The 15389-nt window shown below is 52.5% G+C and overlaps 5 protein-coding genes across 5 annotated transcripts; 2 read left to right on the top strand and 3 right to left on the bottom strand.

Moving 5' to 3' along the window:
* Positions 1–434: 434 nt before the first annotated feature.
* Positions 435–1007, top strand: ASPBRDRAFT_110486 (PaaI family thioesterase; the record flags this gene model as incomplete). The annotated part of the gene is made up of 1 exon (XM_067616590.1): positions 435–1007. A coding segment is annotated over one exon (573 nt), but the record flags the coding sequence as incomplete, so codon positions are not given.
* A 505-nt stretch (positions 1008–1512) lies between these two features.
* ASPBRDRAFT_113738 (HECT-type E3 ubiquitin transferase UFD4) lies at positions 1513–7323 on the bottom strand (the record flags this gene model as incomplete). The annotated part of the gene is made up of 7 exons (XM_067616764.1): positions 1513–1709; positions 1761–1910; positions 1965–4415; positions 4467–6078; positions 6148–6791; positions 6887–6981; positions 7037–7323. The coding sequence occupies 7 exons, from the start codon at positions 7321–7323 to the stop codon at positions 1513–1515; spliced, it is 5436 nt and encodes a 1811-aa protein (XP_067485238.1).
* A 2566-nt stretch (positions 7324–9889) lies between these two features.
* On the top strand, positions 9890–11470 carry ASPBRDRAFT_253857 (nicotinamide/nicotinic acid mononucleotide adenylyltransferase). Its single transcript, XM_067622169.1, has 3 exons — positions 9890–10375; positions 10476–10749; positions 10812–11470. Exons 1-3 carry the CDS (start codon positions 10077–10079, stop codon positions 11082–11084), a joined length of 846 nt encoding a protein of 281 aa, XP_067485237.1. The 5' UTR covers positions 9890–10076; the 3' UTR covers positions 11085–11470.
* A 778-nt stretch (positions 11471–12248) lies between these two features.
* On the bottom strand, positions 12249–13646 carry ASPBRDRAFT_50803 (uncharacterized protein; the record flags this gene model as incomplete). Its single annotated transcript, XM_067626612.1, has 2 exons — positions 12249–13151; positions 13215–13646. The coding sequence occupies 2 exons, from the start codon at positions 13644–13646 to the stop codon at positions 12249–12251; spliced, it is 1335 nt and encodes a 444-aa protein (XP_067485236.1).
* A 641-nt stretch (positions 13647–14287) lies between these two features.
* On the bottom strand, positions 14288–15308 carry ASPBRDRAFT_191253 (class I SAM-dependent methyltransferase; the record flags this gene model as incomplete). Its single annotated transcript, XM_067620341.1, has 2 exons — positions 14288–15048; positions 15125–15308. 2 exons carry the CDS (start codon positions 15306–15308, stop codon positions 14288–14290), a joined length of 945 nt encoding a protein of 314 aa, XP_067485235.1.
* Positions 15309–15389: the final 81 nt, after the last annotated feature.

The raw sequence follows: 15389 nt of genomic DNA, 5'->3' as shown, positions 1-15389 counted from the left end.
ATTAGCAGACTGGCAGTGTCAGGTACTATATAAATGTGAGTTAAGAAGTTTGACCCAACACACATACAGCAAGCCACCACAGACATCATCCCGTGTAGTAAACCTACACATAGTTAACTACTAGTTCCATGATCAACTAACTAGCCACCACCAAGTCAGACTAAGAAGCATACCAATAGCATTGAGTCAAACAAACAACATAAATAAAAATGTCCCTCTCACGCACTACTACAACCTTCACCCGCCTCCTCACCAAACGACCACCTACTCACCTCATACCTCACCACCAAATCCGCACCATCAAAGCCTTCGCCGCCTCCTCAGCCATCGAATCCCCCTCCACGCTCCCCTCCTACCATGACCGACTCGACCAACCCCCAACCCCTACACCATCTCAATCACAATCCCAATCCCACTCACTCACCGCAGCGGCCGAACACCTCATAACCACACACCCACTCGTGCAATCCCTCCGCTCAAACCCTCTATACAAAGAATCCCGTCCCCACCTGCACATGAAACCCTCCCACCGACCCAACCACTTCGTCGCGGGCACCCTCTCCGGCGCAAACAAAGTGACGGTACCGCCGTACATGTTCACATCGATCGTCAACAACAAGAAGCCTGCCCAGGCAAATAACGAAGACAAAAAGAAGGAGGCACGACGCGCACGCCTCATCTCGGTCTTCCACATCGGCCAACAACTCTGCGGACATCCGGGGTACGTGCATGGCGGATTACTGTCGGTGATGTTCGATGAGGCGTTTGCGCGGTGCGTATCGGATTCGTTTGCGAGTGGGTTGGGGATGACGGCGAATTTGAATGTGGATTTTCGGAAGCCGGCGTTGCCGGATCGGGTGTATGTGCTCAAGGCGGAGACGGTGAAGGTGGAGGGACGTAAGGCGTGGGTGGAGGGGGAGATGAGGAGTATGCCTGCTGAGGGTGAGGATGGAGGGGAGACGGTGGTGGCGGAGGCGAGGGCGTTGTTTGTGGAGCCGAAGTTTGCGGAGGTAAGATTCCGTTCATCTCTATCTTGTTGTGTGATTGATTGACTGACTGACTGACTGGTTGTGTAGTCCATGGTGCCGCTGTATCGGAATTGAGTTGTGAGAAAAGGAGGAAACAGGCGATAACAATACCCTTTCATTTTTTTGGTGCGATAGACTATAGACCTATGTAATCAACAGATAGATACATCAGCAGACTAATAGACTCACTGGCCTCGGATACGAGTGGCATTTCTATCTAAATGGAAGCATGAAGCAACACTCCCGGACGCCCTTCCCATAGTTAAAGGCACAGAAAGCAGACAAATGTGGCCCGAACGCAGATTCCCACCCCCCAAAAAGACATGTTCCCTAGGCATTGCATGAATACCTCCCTTGTGCAACCATAAGGGTATGTAGTTAGCTAGTGTTCCGACGCACCATCAGTGCTCGTTCGTGCTCCTTTTGCGTCATCCGCAACTTTCATGGCAAACCCTGAGTAGATCAACAGTTTTATGTGCAACAATCATGACAAATGGAAGGCTCCCTGGCCTTCTTTGATGGCAACTGACAGCCGCTCGCGGAGTACATCCAGGCTGCTGTAGTCTGGAAGCTTCAAGTAGTTGACACAGGTCATGACACTCGGCAAGTAATCATCTGGTGTGTATGGCGGCTCGCTAGGACGGCACACCACCGTAAAGATTGGGGTAAGACTCTTGAAGCCTGTAGATCCTATTAGTATAATTTCACATAGTCAAAGCTCAAAGTACTTACCGCCAATCGGGAGTTTAGGACTGCCAGTAACGAATTGTAGGAAGTCTCGCCGTTGTTGAGGGCTCAACTCACTCATCGTTTGAAGGAGATTCCGTACACTCCGGCTGTCCATGTTGAAACCGTGATCGGCCTTGATCGAGTCCATCAGAGCTACAGGCAAGATCGTTAGTACGTCCCAAGCGCATATAGAAGCGAAATCCTTACTTTCAATGGTCCAATCTTCCTCAGCCCGGCCGAACAGCATGACAAGCTCCTGGGGCGTGAATGTCCGAAGAGCAGCGTAAGGGAACACTTGCGAGAATCCGGCCCGGAAGGCCTCCACCTGCCGCTGGACACCGCTACCCAGAGTCAAGTCTATCACCCGGTCGACGTACAGATCAACATTCTCGATCGTTACGGGTATGTTGGAGCCGTTCTTTATCAACTCAATGGCCGGATATCCGGGCAAAGTGAAATCCAAGCTTAAATCTTCCACCTTGACTCCACCCACTTCGATTTGCTGTAGGGCTTGAGTCTTCTGGGCTTTCGACAGTGTCCTATCGTCGTCCACAGCCTTCTTAGCGATGGCAAACGACTTCAACAGAAGCAATGATCTTGCTAGATCGTGGTCAACTGCCTTGACCGTGCCAAGGGAGGGGGCAACAGAAGATGAACTGGAGGCGATTCGGAAGAAAGCCGGGTTGAATGAAATGTCAATGATTCTCGAATCGAGCATGGACCGAGCAACAAACTTGCCCAGAACCTTGAATAGCTGAAGCTGTTTCTTGCCGGATTCGGAAGTGGCTTGCTCCTCACTCATAGGTGCCGGGAAAAGGCCACGCTTGCCAAAGGCATACTCATCGCCGTGGACGGACTCATTCTCACGCCAAAGCTTGAGCTTCTTCTTGGAGAACTCCTTCGATACGGTAGAGTAGAACTCCAGCGTGGGACCTAGACCGGTACCTACTTCTTCGAAGTACTCAACTTCCAACACGCTTGGCGAAGAACCATATAACTCCATCACCTTCATAGCAGAGTCGAGAATGCGACTTCTCGAGATCCGTACTTTCTGTCGCTGCAGCCGCCCGAGAATAGGTCGATCATCGCGCCGGTGATCGTTGCGGTTGTCGTCGTTCTGAGAGTTGTGCCACCTCATCATCGCGCGAGAGTAGCCAAACGCTGTCGACTGAAGGAACAGGTGGCGCGTCTCGAACGGGAAGAGGAACGGGAAGAGGCGGGCGAGATCTTCACTCCAGTTGGGAAGGCAGCTGCTTGCCACGATAAGTGGCTCTTCCAGCTGTCGGTTGAGCTTGGCGGTAAGTTTTGTATTGATGAACTGCGCCAATGGTTCGGGCTTGAGATCCACCAGGTCTTTGGTCTCGGCAAGGATATCGTCAAGAGTGGTGTTCATCTCATGTAAAACACGAAGCAGCTGGAGGATGGATGCCGTCGTTTGGTCTTGACTGAGCGACGCCGGCATCTCATTGTTATCGTCCTTCGGCGTAGAACCGGACGTACCTTGCGTGAGCGTGGAGGGTTCCGGCGGTGGTGGACCTGGCACTCGTCTGAACTTGACTGTATGAACCGCAGACCAAACATTCCGGGCATTGGGCTCAGCGGGCTGACGGTTGTGATGGACAGCGCGGTAGATGGTGGTCTCGTTCGAAACCGGTTCGCCGTCCACGCTAAACTCGATGTGCCAGTCAGACGGAATAGATGCCATAGCAGCCGCATAGGAGGCGAAAGGGCGCCCGGCCATGGCCAGCGAACTGCCACCGGGGGGATTCTGCGTAGAGCTAGAAGCAGACGCGGACGACTTGGATGCCGGCGTCGTTTGGGAGGGAGTAGCCACGCGAGTGCCGTCTTCTTTCCGAGCAGTGACCTTGCCCGAAGATGCTACCTCCATGTTGACAGCAGTCGGATCATGGACGTTATCGTCCGAAAGATCATCCTCCAAGTCATCAACGATGGCGTTCAGTTCTTCGTCCTCGCCGTCATCTTCCGGATCTTCGTCATCACTCATTTGCCGTTCGTCGGCACACTCGAGGGGTTCATTCTCGTGCTCGTTCTCGCCCGATGCTTGATGCCGACCGGACCGCCTAGACCGGGAACCGTGTTCACGTCCCTCAGCTGGTGAATCGTCGGCACCCGAACGTGTCTCTCCTGGACGCGCTGGCCTACCGGAATTCGATGCTGCTCTAGGCGTGGCGGCGGCATCGCTGGTAGGGAACTCTCCACCAGTTAGCTGATCTCGGAGACGTGCCGCATTGGCAATCTGAGATAGGATCGTTTCACGCGTGCGAGACGGCCTGGGTCGATCTGTAAGACTGATTCTGGGGTGAAGGAAATCGTCCAGAGCTTTGAAGGTTGCTATTGCGTGGATGGAAACCATGATGTTTCGATATGTGCGAGGAATGTCCGAATCTTCATCCGCAACCAGCTTCAGTCTGAGTTGTTTGCCCAGCATGTAGGCGGCATTGCTCCGCGTATTCTCCAATGAATTATGGCTGACGGTGGACACCTCGAAATGCTCAGTCCGGCTGAGCAGATCTTGCAGCTTATGTATGAGAACACTGAAGGGCGTAGTTGCTGTGCTTTGACTCTGGGCCTTCTCCGAAATGGTCGATCCCATAAACGCTTGTAGGAAAGCCGCGCGAGCCTCACGCATGGAAGTAGCTAATGGAGTGATGAGCAATGGCCCTCTAACGATAATGGTACAGAACTCACCGTGAAAATCTCCAAACACATCGAGCAACACCTTGATGATACCACAGTTGAGAAGTTCCGAGCTGGTAATACTTTCCAGTGCATCGCCATCAAAATATGTGGCAAGCTTTTTGAAAAGCGCAAGGCCGTCTTCCTCCCCATCGCCAGTATAGAACGCCTCAATTTGGGCTGCGAGGGTCTTGAGTTCGTTCAAAGTCTCCAAAGCCTTGTCCCGCATATCTCTTCCTTGGCTGGCTTCGTAGAGTTCAACAAAAGCACGAGCATCGCGGATAACGATATCTCGCATAGCATTCTCAATTCTGGCAGAAAGGGCATGACTGGAGAAGGATGAAGAGCTTGCAGACTCTGACATATCGTCATTGTCTTCGTCGTCCTGCTCATCATAGTCGTCTCCCCCATCAACGTCGTCCCCACCATTGTCTTCCGCGCCACTGACCGCATCGTTTCCACCGTGAGCTGGCTTGGCTTCCACAGAAGATTCTTGAGCAGGCGATGAATCGCTCGTTGGTTTCCCCTGCTTCTCTGCGGATAGTGGCCCTTCAGCAAGCTTGAAGATCTCTGAGATGACACCTTCGCGATGGAACTGGTGTCGATAGACATGTTCCAAGCGCTGGAATAAAATCTCTGCACAGCGTAGCGCAGATGACACCAGAGTCGGGTGGTCCTTCTGTGAAAGGATGGCCGCCAGGAACGACGCATATGGGACGGTCCGCAATGCCTCCTCAATCAGGCTGGCATCCAGGTTGTGCAGCATCTTGTGTTGAGCGGTCAGGACTTTTTGGCGCACCTCTAGATTGACAGTACTGGAGTAAGCATCGGTCAAGGTCGGCAGCAAGATCATCGCGAAGCGCTTTAATTCCGTCTTGCAGTCCACAAGCAACGAACGCCGCTTTTCTTCAGACTCTTTGGCTTTGGGAGATTTTGGCTGGCGAGCAGCATCACCCTCAGAAGGCAAGCCAAGCAAGCTATCCGCTGAGAGAAGAAACCGATTCGGCGCACCCGGTAAAAGCTCACAGATGACATTGAGAGTTTCGAACACTTGTTCGCGGGGGCGATGGATCAGCGCTTGCATAACAAGAACATTGTCCATCTTGACAGCGGTATCCTCGAGGTTTGCCGGTGGCGATACTCCCGTCAGAATCTGATAGAGTGTGTCGACTACATCCATCTTGAGCAATTCAACGGACAGTCTCGGACTCGCTTTCGACGTGATGGCCAACACACGGAGGAACTGCGTATGAATGTGTGGACCGATGAGATTGGTAGTACCGGGCAAGAGCAGTCGAAGCACAGCCTTGAGCATCGCAGGCTCAATCAACTCTTCCAGCTTCTCTGGCTTGTGTTTGAAGCTCTCAACGATGCGGGAGACACATAAACAGCCCTGCTCGACAACCTTGGGATCGTTGCTGGCAAGAACGTTGAGCAGAGTCGGCATGACGTCTCTAACCACTGGGAACGAGTCGTGGGGAAGATTGCGGCAGCAATTAGCAGCCGTTGTCACTGCCGTACGCTGTGTACTGGTCGGGAAGAAATCAAGATATGTCAAGCAAGCCGTCAAGCCCCCTTCGCGGACGATAGACGCGGGGAAATCCACTGATATTTTCGCCAGAGTCTACACGATCAGTTAGTGTGCCCACCCTAGCAGGAGCAGTCGAATGACAAGGAACCAAGAATGACTTACGCTGAGAGCTTGTTCAGCTAGATCGATGAATTGAATGTCCAGTAGCTTCTGGCACAGGACGGGGACAGCTCCTCCGTAGACAACGTTGGCCACGGAACCGCGCAAGGCCTCCATCAAATTGGCCAAGCAGCGACAAGCGAGAAGCATAATCTCCGGATTTTCCTCACCGAAGTCGCTTGGTTGCATCAAGGCGACCAATTCCTTTACGTACGGATCTGGGGAAAACTGGCCGGAAAGATTATCCTCATTTGATACAAGTAGTAGGTCAGAGAGCTCCTGTAGAGCGATCAGCTGAATGGATGGATCATCCTTCATTCTCAGATTGCATAGAATATCTCGCAAACGCGAAGACATGCCCGACATCATGCCGCTCAGAGCACGGAGGGTGCTTTGGAGACCCAAGGGGCTTCGCGACCCAAACAGACTGTTGTGGAAAAGGTCCCCATCATCTTCGTCGTCATCGTCATCAAGACCAGAGGGAATTGTTCCCTCGTGGCTATCACTTGGAGGAGAAGAATCCCGTTCTTCACTTCGTTCCTGTTCCTCCAACTCCTCTTCCGCCTCCTTCATTATGGTATCGGGACTGGCTCTGGAAGGGCGCTTCTTTTGTCGACGAGGCGAGGAATGAGCTGCCGAGGCATTATCTGTCACAAGGGGTCAGTTCATTCTATGCACGTAGGCGCAGACCATGTGGGCTCCCATGATGGAGAACTTTCCCACCGGGCTGTTCCATTCTCACCTTGTGATACCTTCCCGCTCCTGCTGGATTTCCGCCTAGAAGCCGGAGGGGAGGCCTGATTCCTTGACGAATCCTCGGTAGGATGTGACGAAGGACTAGAATCATGAGCCAGTTAGCCCGCATACTGCTAATATACCGATTGAGTCTTACCCAGGTTGGGACATAGCTGGACGATTGCGAGTACCACGGCGGGTGTTGGCAGGGGACTGCGCCGCTCGGGGGGAAGTTGCACGTCGCTGCCGTTTGGTTTTTCGGGGAGGAGAGGAAGGATTTGACTGTTCCGGGGCGTCTACCGATCGATCACGTCGCGCAGGGGCCTTTCGCTTCCGGTTTGAAGCCGAACCAGCGGCCGCGTTCGCAGGAGAGGGACCAGAGCCGGTAGACGGAAGAGAGTCTGCAGCTACTCTCGCGGCGGAGCGAGTGATTCTGGAGGACATGAGAAAAGGTTCACTTCCAGGGTGTGGGTGGGGCAGAGATGGAGAGTGGCGTGAGGGCGATCAGGATGAAGATGGAAACAGAAGAACAGCTTGTAGTGTGATGAGGGAATTCCCACCCGACCCATATAACAAAGTATCTTGACGGTGAGACGGTCCCGTCGAGTAGATAGCTGGTAGACAGAGCTCTCTCATCCACCAAGGCCTGTAGGGAACGGGTTCTTGCGGGGGTACCACGAAGGAGGGGAAGGGAATCCAAGGATCAAGGCACAGGGCACAGGGCCACAGAGCGAAGGGGAAAGAGATCAAGTATGTACCTAGCGGCAGTGGCGGAAGGTCCAGCAGAGGTTGGCTGAGTGGAAGAGTCCTCAAGAGGGTCCTGGCGGTGAGCACTGGGCCTTTGTCTGGCCATATGTCGATTGCTAACGAGAGCTAGATAAGGAGGGCTCGCTCGTCACTTGTCACCGTTAACCCGCCATCCGTTACCCTAGGGAATGTTGACCAAGCGTGGGCAGAATAGCGAATTGGGTTCCGTCGACGATCCGGGGGAGGGTGTAGCTGAGGGACGGCCGATCGGGGACGTGAAGGGGGGCGGTACTCGAGAGAACCGACGTGTTCACCAGTAACAAAGGAGTGATCGATTAAGAATATATACCAGAAAGTGCAGATGATCGTTAGGGTCGTGGTTGAGAACAAACTGTCGTGAATGGGGGTGAAATGAAGCGTGGTGGATGAAGTGATGGTGAAGGACGGAGTTGGGGGGGAAGATGATTGACGTGGTTGGCGGTGGTGAGTGACGCCGGCCTGAGGAAGCCAGTCCGGAAGGCGTCAGACAGCCAAAGTGCAGCCTCAACCACCACCGAAGAAAGATCCCGATAGTCACCCATGCGAGGTTACGGTAATTTCCTATATAAAGTCCCAACGATTCATTTCTGCAATGCGGAATCAACCAGTATATAACCTGGAGGATTCGACTCGTTGTCTAGACCAACGCAGTCAACAGTCGGACCTCCTCTTCATGTACCCTTGTGTCCAGTAGTTAACTCTGCAGTACTCCGTAGAGGCTGAGTAATAACATGACCGTCTTGGAGGGATTTCTATCGTGGCCAAGGACTAAAGACGCGTAGATAGCTGCTTAGTCTATATTTCCCAGAGTGACCTGCTAGATCTAAATATACTGGTTCCCACGATAATTTATGGACTTCGCGTGTAGACTGTTGTCGGTCTTGAACAAACCAATGCATATCCCACTATCTACGACGGAGTAGTACTAGACTAGTAGTAGTGTTGCAATCCACAGTTTTGGTAGGCTACCATGTAGGTGTCATCTCAAGACTTCAGCAACAGTACCAACTATCAGCACATTCACGTGAAATTCAGACTGTAGATGGGTAGCGTGACAGGCCCCTTGCTGATACTCCTGATACTATTTATAAGTGACGAGATTATCATGACATGGAGTAGTCAACGTTACTCCTATATAGTACTTTGTATATAACTTGAAATAACTGAAGGTACGCAAAAAGACCATCTGGCTTAAAAGCCTCCTGATTGATGTCGAGAGCCGGCAAATCCAGTCTGTAAGCACATTGTCGCGCCATACCGCCAGGATCTGCAGAATCCCTATCAGAACGTCACATCTGTGACATTCCACCCAGTGCAGAACTGCAAATAACTGCATCTGCGCGGGGGCTTCCAATGAATCTTATCGGGCATCGGATTCATTACCCGGTCGGATATGTGAGCAGCTTTATTCCGTTAATCCACGGTTCACTCACAATGCATGCAAGAGGTGAGTCGATGACAATTATGCCTAATGGAGCAATCGACAGCACCACCATGGCTATAGCGTCGGGGTGGGCTCCACCTGAACGACCTAGATTCTTTTGGGAAACTCTTGCGGGCAGGACTGGGTAATTTTGCCCGTATGTGAAGTGGATAGGCAAAGCAGTTCTTCCCGAACCATGCGGAGTGGGTGGACGTCGCCATGGGGATGGTGACTCACTTCATCGCTCAATTAGAGGATGCCTGCCAACAAACTGTTATGGGAAATATAGTATGAACAGGAGCTGACTGGCTTTGAAGAGAAGAATCCTACAGGCAGCTATTTCAAGGGGTGTCACTTGCAGACCGGCCTTAAATGACAGGCATCGAGTATCGCCCCCTCACAGGGCTGCTATGCTGGACCCGATCGATGGATTGATAGATAGCCGGTTACAGTCCCCCGGGTATGTGGGTATGTGACGGACATATACCACTTTGGGAGATTCGCCTCGTGGGGGAAAGAGGACTCTTAAAAGTATACTCCGTATACTCTGTAGGCAGGAGACAAAAGTCAAGGTTAGCCAGGTGGAAGATTGACAGCCTACTAGGCACACCATGATTGCCTACACCGGGCCTCGGTGGTAAATGCTCCTTACGGTGAATAATAGGACTGGATGATGTGATCGCGCCCGAGGCACACCGAACATCCGTCTTGGTCTTTTTTTCCTTCCCCGCCCGCCTCTTGCATTTCCCCCACGCTGACTAACTCCCCCTGCGCCCGCATCCCATCCTTTTACCGGCGAACTCAAATCTCATTCCATCGTCCATATCATCTCCTCTCTCTCTTGCCATTCCATCTGTCCCCGAACTCTCTCCCGTCTGTCTCCGTATCCATCTTCCAACCAATTTCCATCTATCCTGGGCCGGATTTGGTCCCTCCCAGCTTCTCCCATCATCCCTGGGACACCATCTTGCCCCTCTTATCCGCAACCATGACCGACGCAATCAGTGACGATGTCCACCGGCGACCCTCGCCTTTGCCTCCGGCTCCGATGGATGACTACGCTTTCCCTGAGCTTCGTCTGAAGCGCACAATGGATGACCCCGAAAAGACCCCTCTCCTCCTGGTGGCTTGTGGCTCCTTCTCGCCCATCACCTACCTGCACCTGCGCATGTTCGAAATGGCCGCCGATTACGTCAAATTCAGCACGGACTTTGAACTGGTCGGAGGTTACCTGTCCCCCGTGTCGGATGCCTATCGGAAGGCTGGTCTGGCTAGCGCTGAACATCGGTAAGGCTCTTATGTTCCATCCTACCATCCTGCTATTCTACAACCCCACCGTTCCGCACCATCCGTCTTATTCATGCGCTAATTGCAATGATTCCAATAGTGTTGCTATGTGCCAACTCGCCGTGGATCAGACCTCCGACTGGCTGATGGTTGATACGTGGGAACCGATGCAGAAGGAGTACCAACCGACAGCCGTGGTGTTGGACCATTTTGATCATGAGATCAACACTGTACGACAGGGCATCGAGGCCGGCAATGGTACTCGCAAGCCCATCCAGATTGCTTTGCTGGCAGGCGCGGATCTCGTCCATACCATGTCAACTCCTGGAGTGTGGAGCGAAAAGGATTTGGATCACATTCTCGGAAAATACGGCGTATGTTTCCTACCACTTTTCATCCCAGTTTCCAAGGTTTCTCTCGCTAATTCACCCCTCAGACTTTCATCGTGGAACGCACCGGAACCGACATTGACGAAGCGCTCGCTGCCTTGCAAACATGGAAGAAAAACATCCATGTCATTCAACAACTTATCCAAAATGACGTCAGCAGCACCAAGATCCGTCTGTTCCTGAGACGTGACATGAGCGTCCGATACCTGATTCCCGTCCCCGTGATCCATTACATCGAACAACACAATCTCTACAAGGACGATAGCACGGCATCCACCGACAAAGGAAAAGGCCGTCAGGAACCCGGATCATCGGGGTGAATCGCCATCCGGTGATTCCACCCTGTCCGCTTTGAAACGAACTATCCGAGCCGTCCCGCTTCCCACCAACACAGGAAACTCGAGCACGGGCAGAAAAGAGAGAAAGAGAGAACAACTGGGCTTCTAGTGTAACCAAGCCAGCCCCGGTCATCTCATCATCCCATTGAGATGTCAAGTTCAATGACCGCGCGGGATGTCTCGGCCTGGCGCCGGAGTCATTATCACATCCCCGCTGTAACATAGATCTTTCTCTCTTCATTCGTCTCTTTGTTGCCCTGATTACAAGATGTGCTTGAAATATCACTCCAGTGACACCTGCGCCCTTTGACTCCGACCGGGCACAGGCGCCAATGGTGAAACGGGACATGGACTCATTCCTTGTTGTCCACTTATGATGGTGGGCATCGGCTCTCAAAAAGAACTCCGGTCATGTTTCGATGCTATGTCCTTTGATCCTATCAGGCGTTCCGCTGTATTACGAGTAATGCGTTGAAGATACCATAGATTAATATTCTGCCTCCCTCTTTCGGCCTACCTTTGTGTGCTGCTATTATGTTCCCACGATGATGTTTATACCCTGATTACCTTTTTTGTTCCTTTCCCTCGTTTCATTTGAGAATTTCTGTACCGATACGTTAGATGATTACCTATTACAAAGATGATGGTAGAATTAGACTTTGAAATCGGACAAACAAACAAGTACCATTTTCATTTTCATTTGCATTTGCATTTGCTATTTTCTTCTCCAGTCATACTCGGAGAGATGGGGTATCTAGCTAGTTAGTAGTAAGTAATGATAGAAGTCTTCTATGAACTCAATCCCACTTAAGAGACTGCATGTATGAACGTGAGTGCGGGACACCAACAAGGTCCTCACAAGTATAGTGATATGTATATAATGATAGAGAATCCGAAAAGAAGATCGAAAAGAGACATGACGAGGTTGCTGTACACTGACATACCCCATCGATGGAGACAAACCATTTCCAACCATGGGATGTAGATTCCCAAAGCAAAGCTATCTATTGTGGATGAAACTTTGAAACGGAGGAATTATAGAACAGGATGAAGGCAAAAAGGTAAGAACATGAAAATCAGGCATGAGTTCATATACATCATCAGAAGTTGTTCGGAGTGGGGAGGGTAGTTGGAATGGAATAAGTTTTAGTCATCACAGTCATTCCATAAATCCTCAGCTTCAATCACTCCGAGACAGTGGTCAGAGTTGGTGGTATCATCCATGACAGCCACCACGGTCACGGGGGTGCCTGAGGCTGCGCCCGCCTCGGAGACCAGTCGTCGCGCGTCATCAATGGTGCTGGAGCTGGCGAGGCGGAACCAGTCCTTGCGGGAGACACCGAAAGGTAGTCCAAGTTCAGTGAAAGCAGAAACGTGCATATCTACATAGTTGCTCTGGGAGACGAAGCGGAGATGCCGCGGGGGTACGATCTCGGACGGAGACAGATGAACCCATGACTTGGCGTTGGGATGTTGGATGGCGGTGAGGAGAATGTCCAGAAGACGGACTTTACTCGAGGTAGAGACTCTAGGAATTTGATCGAGTGATACGAGCATATCACGGACGAGAGGACGCTGATTGGATTTGCCGTCTGACTGCGGGAAGGAGGTCGCGGTCTGTTGAGCAGGAATATAGTCTGATGGGGCGGCAGAACTGGATGCGGATGACATGCTCATAGGCGTCAACGCCATGGACGCGGCGCCAATGGCCCCGCCAGGATGGAAGCCCTTGAAGATCTCCGCGGGGCCTCTGCCAGGCGCGGTATGTAGTCGCCGAGCCGTAGCGATAGCCAGTGCATCTCCCAGCGATAAGGCTACCGTGGTGGACGAGGTTGGGGCACATACACCGATCGAGGTCTCTTCATCCTCGTGGATCGGTGCCGGCAAGAGGATCCCCATGTTTGACGGATGGAAAGAAAGCAGAGGGCAAGTCGACGAGACCATATGCGAAGTAATGGCGATGACCGTGACCGTCGAAGGGATATGAGGAAGCATGAGCAGAAGCTCTGGTGTACGGCCGGAGAAAGATATTAACAATAGCGTATCATGCTGGTGCAATCAAATCCTGTCAGCAAGCATTCCCCCCTCGACGATAGTAGAAGATATCCTTACCGGTCGTATCATGCCCAGGTCGCCGTGCAAGGCTTCCGTGGGGTGCAGAAAGGCACTGTAGATCCCCATACTGTTCATGGTGGCTTCCAGCTTCTGAGCAATCTTGCCACTCTTGCCGACACCGCAGCAGACCAATTTCCCGCCATACTTGACGGTGCGCACGATCTGAGCCACCGCGCGCACGAGGTTATCTTGAGCCAGCGGATCGGTCTGGTAGATGTGCTCCAGATGCGCCAGAGCGGCGCGCTCCGTCGAGATCACCTGCAGGGCTGAAGCCACGGACGCAGTGTCCTTGGAACCCGCTAACGGGACCTCCGTGGGATCTGGAGGAGTCATGGGAAGGCAGAAGTCATCGTGGAGGGAGGGGTTGGACTCCGGGAGGGGCATTGCGGGCGACAGCGGGATCGCGAATGGCTGCTTCAGATGCCCCATGGTCACGAAACCATTCTGTGGGGGAGAAAGAAAGTGAGGGAAGAGAATGAAATGGCGTCTTTCTCCCAGGAGGTAAGCCTGGGAAGAAAGATCCCGGACGCGAACCTGGAGACGCAGTGAGGAGGGGAAAAGGAGGAGAAATCCGACGGTGGGGGGCGAAAAAAAGTGGAGGGGAAAGAGAAGGGAAAGAGAAAGGCTCGGGTGGCTGATTTTCGGTGATATTATTATCTGAACTAACTAGTTATCTAGCAGCAGTAAGAGATAAAGAACTGTTGCCTCGGATCGGATGTTTCATTCTTCTCCAATCCCCGTGCCAGAGCTGACCACCTCCCTGAATGATTAGAAATGCTTTCTCTTCTTCCCTTCTTTGCACCACCTTCTAGATCCCGATGCATGCATCCGCCTACGCTCTTCTAAGTTCTCATCCCTACTTAGTCTGTTTCCGCCCGGCCATTCGGAATCCGTTATCACACCATCCACAACGCTGCTGATGCCTTGCAGATCCATTCCCCGCTGCCGTTCGGGACTCGCTCAGCAGTCTTCCATGTCAATAATTGACCCTCAATATTATTACAGTGGCGAAAAGATATGCTAGTGTACACTGTCTGAAACATTTCATCCCTTTTAGTTCCTCCCCCCTCTTAAACCCGGGAAAGCGGCTTGATACCCTTGTGAATAGCGGCAATTCCGCCCGTCAGATTCTCAAAGCCACGTCCGGGGATCATGAAGCCAGCCTTCTGGATCATGCCGCGGAACTCCTCCTGGCTAGGGAACTGTTCGATACTCTCCACCAAGTACTGATAGCTGTCCCGATCACCCGCCACCAGCTGACCAATCATGGGAATGGCGCTGAAACTCCACTGCTTGTAGACCGCATTGAACAGGGCGTTGTCGACCTTGCTGAATTCCATGCAGGCAAACACACCACCGGGCTTCAGCACACGGAACGCTTCGTTCAGTGCGGCCTGCTTATCCGTGAAGTTACGGATCCCAAATACCACCGTGTAGAGGTCCACCGAGTTATCCGGGATGGACGGCATGGACTGCGCATTGCCCTGCATGAACGACAGTCGGTTGGTGTTGTAGTAAGGCGTCTGCACACTGCGCTTCTGGCCCTCCGCCAGCATGTCCGGGTTGATATCGGCGATCGTTACGCGGGTCTCGTGGTCATTGTTGATGTTCGTCGCGTGGTCCAGCATGCGAAACGCGATATCGCCCGTCCCGCCGGCGATATCGAGAATGTTCCACCCCCGGCCGGCCGTATCGTGTTCGCGAGAGGGAAGGGCGGATCCGGGGTTGAGAGAGCGGACAAAGTGATCTTTCCACAGGCGGTGGATGCCCAGCGACATCATGTCGTTCATCACATCGTAGGACGAGGCAACGGAGCTGAACACGGCTCCCACTAGACATTGACACATAGCTTAGTAAATCTTCCTTTCTCCAATAATATAGGTGCAGAATCTCTCCGCAGAACCTACCCAAAGACTCTTTCTGTGCTTCAGGAACATTTTGGAAGCCGAAATGGGTCATGCGATCCTGCTCGGACTTGGGCGACTCCTGGGCACGTCGCGTGCAAGAGAAGCAGCGGTATGGGGTCTCCGGGACGATGAATCGTCTCCGGGCTTGCAATTGGAGGCTCCTCCAGACGGTGCGGGACGACATGATGGCTGGACTGAGGTTGAGGTTTGGAAGGACGGTTTGGTCGGTCGGCGGAAAGAAGAACGTGAATCCCAGCCGGGCGGA

Source organism: Aspergillus brasiliensis (genome assembly GCF_001889945.1).
Source record: "Aspergillus brasiliensis CBS 101740 unplaced genomic scaffold ASPBRscaffold_1, whole genome shotgun sequence".
NCBI classification, from domain to species: Eukaryota; Fungi; Ascomycota; class Eurotiomycetes; order Eurotiales; family Aspergillaceae; genus Aspergillus; species Aspergillus brasiliensis.
Note: the sequence above shows the minus strand (reverse complement) of the source record. Positions and strands in the feature narration are given on the sequence as shown.

Coding starts and splice junctions, on each gene's coding strand:
- ASPBRDRAFT_253857 (XM_067622169.1), top strand. CDS start 10,077: ATGACCGACGCAATCAGTGACGATGTCCACCGGCGACCCTCGCCTTTG. Junction 10,376..10,475: donor CTGGCTAGCGCTGAACATCG/GTAAGGCTCTTA, acceptor TGATTCCAATAG/TGTTGCTATGTGCCAACTCG. Junction 10,750..10,811: donor ACATTCTCGGAAAATACGGC/GTATGTTTCCTA, acceptor TTCACCCCTCAG/ACTTTCATCGTGGAACGCAC.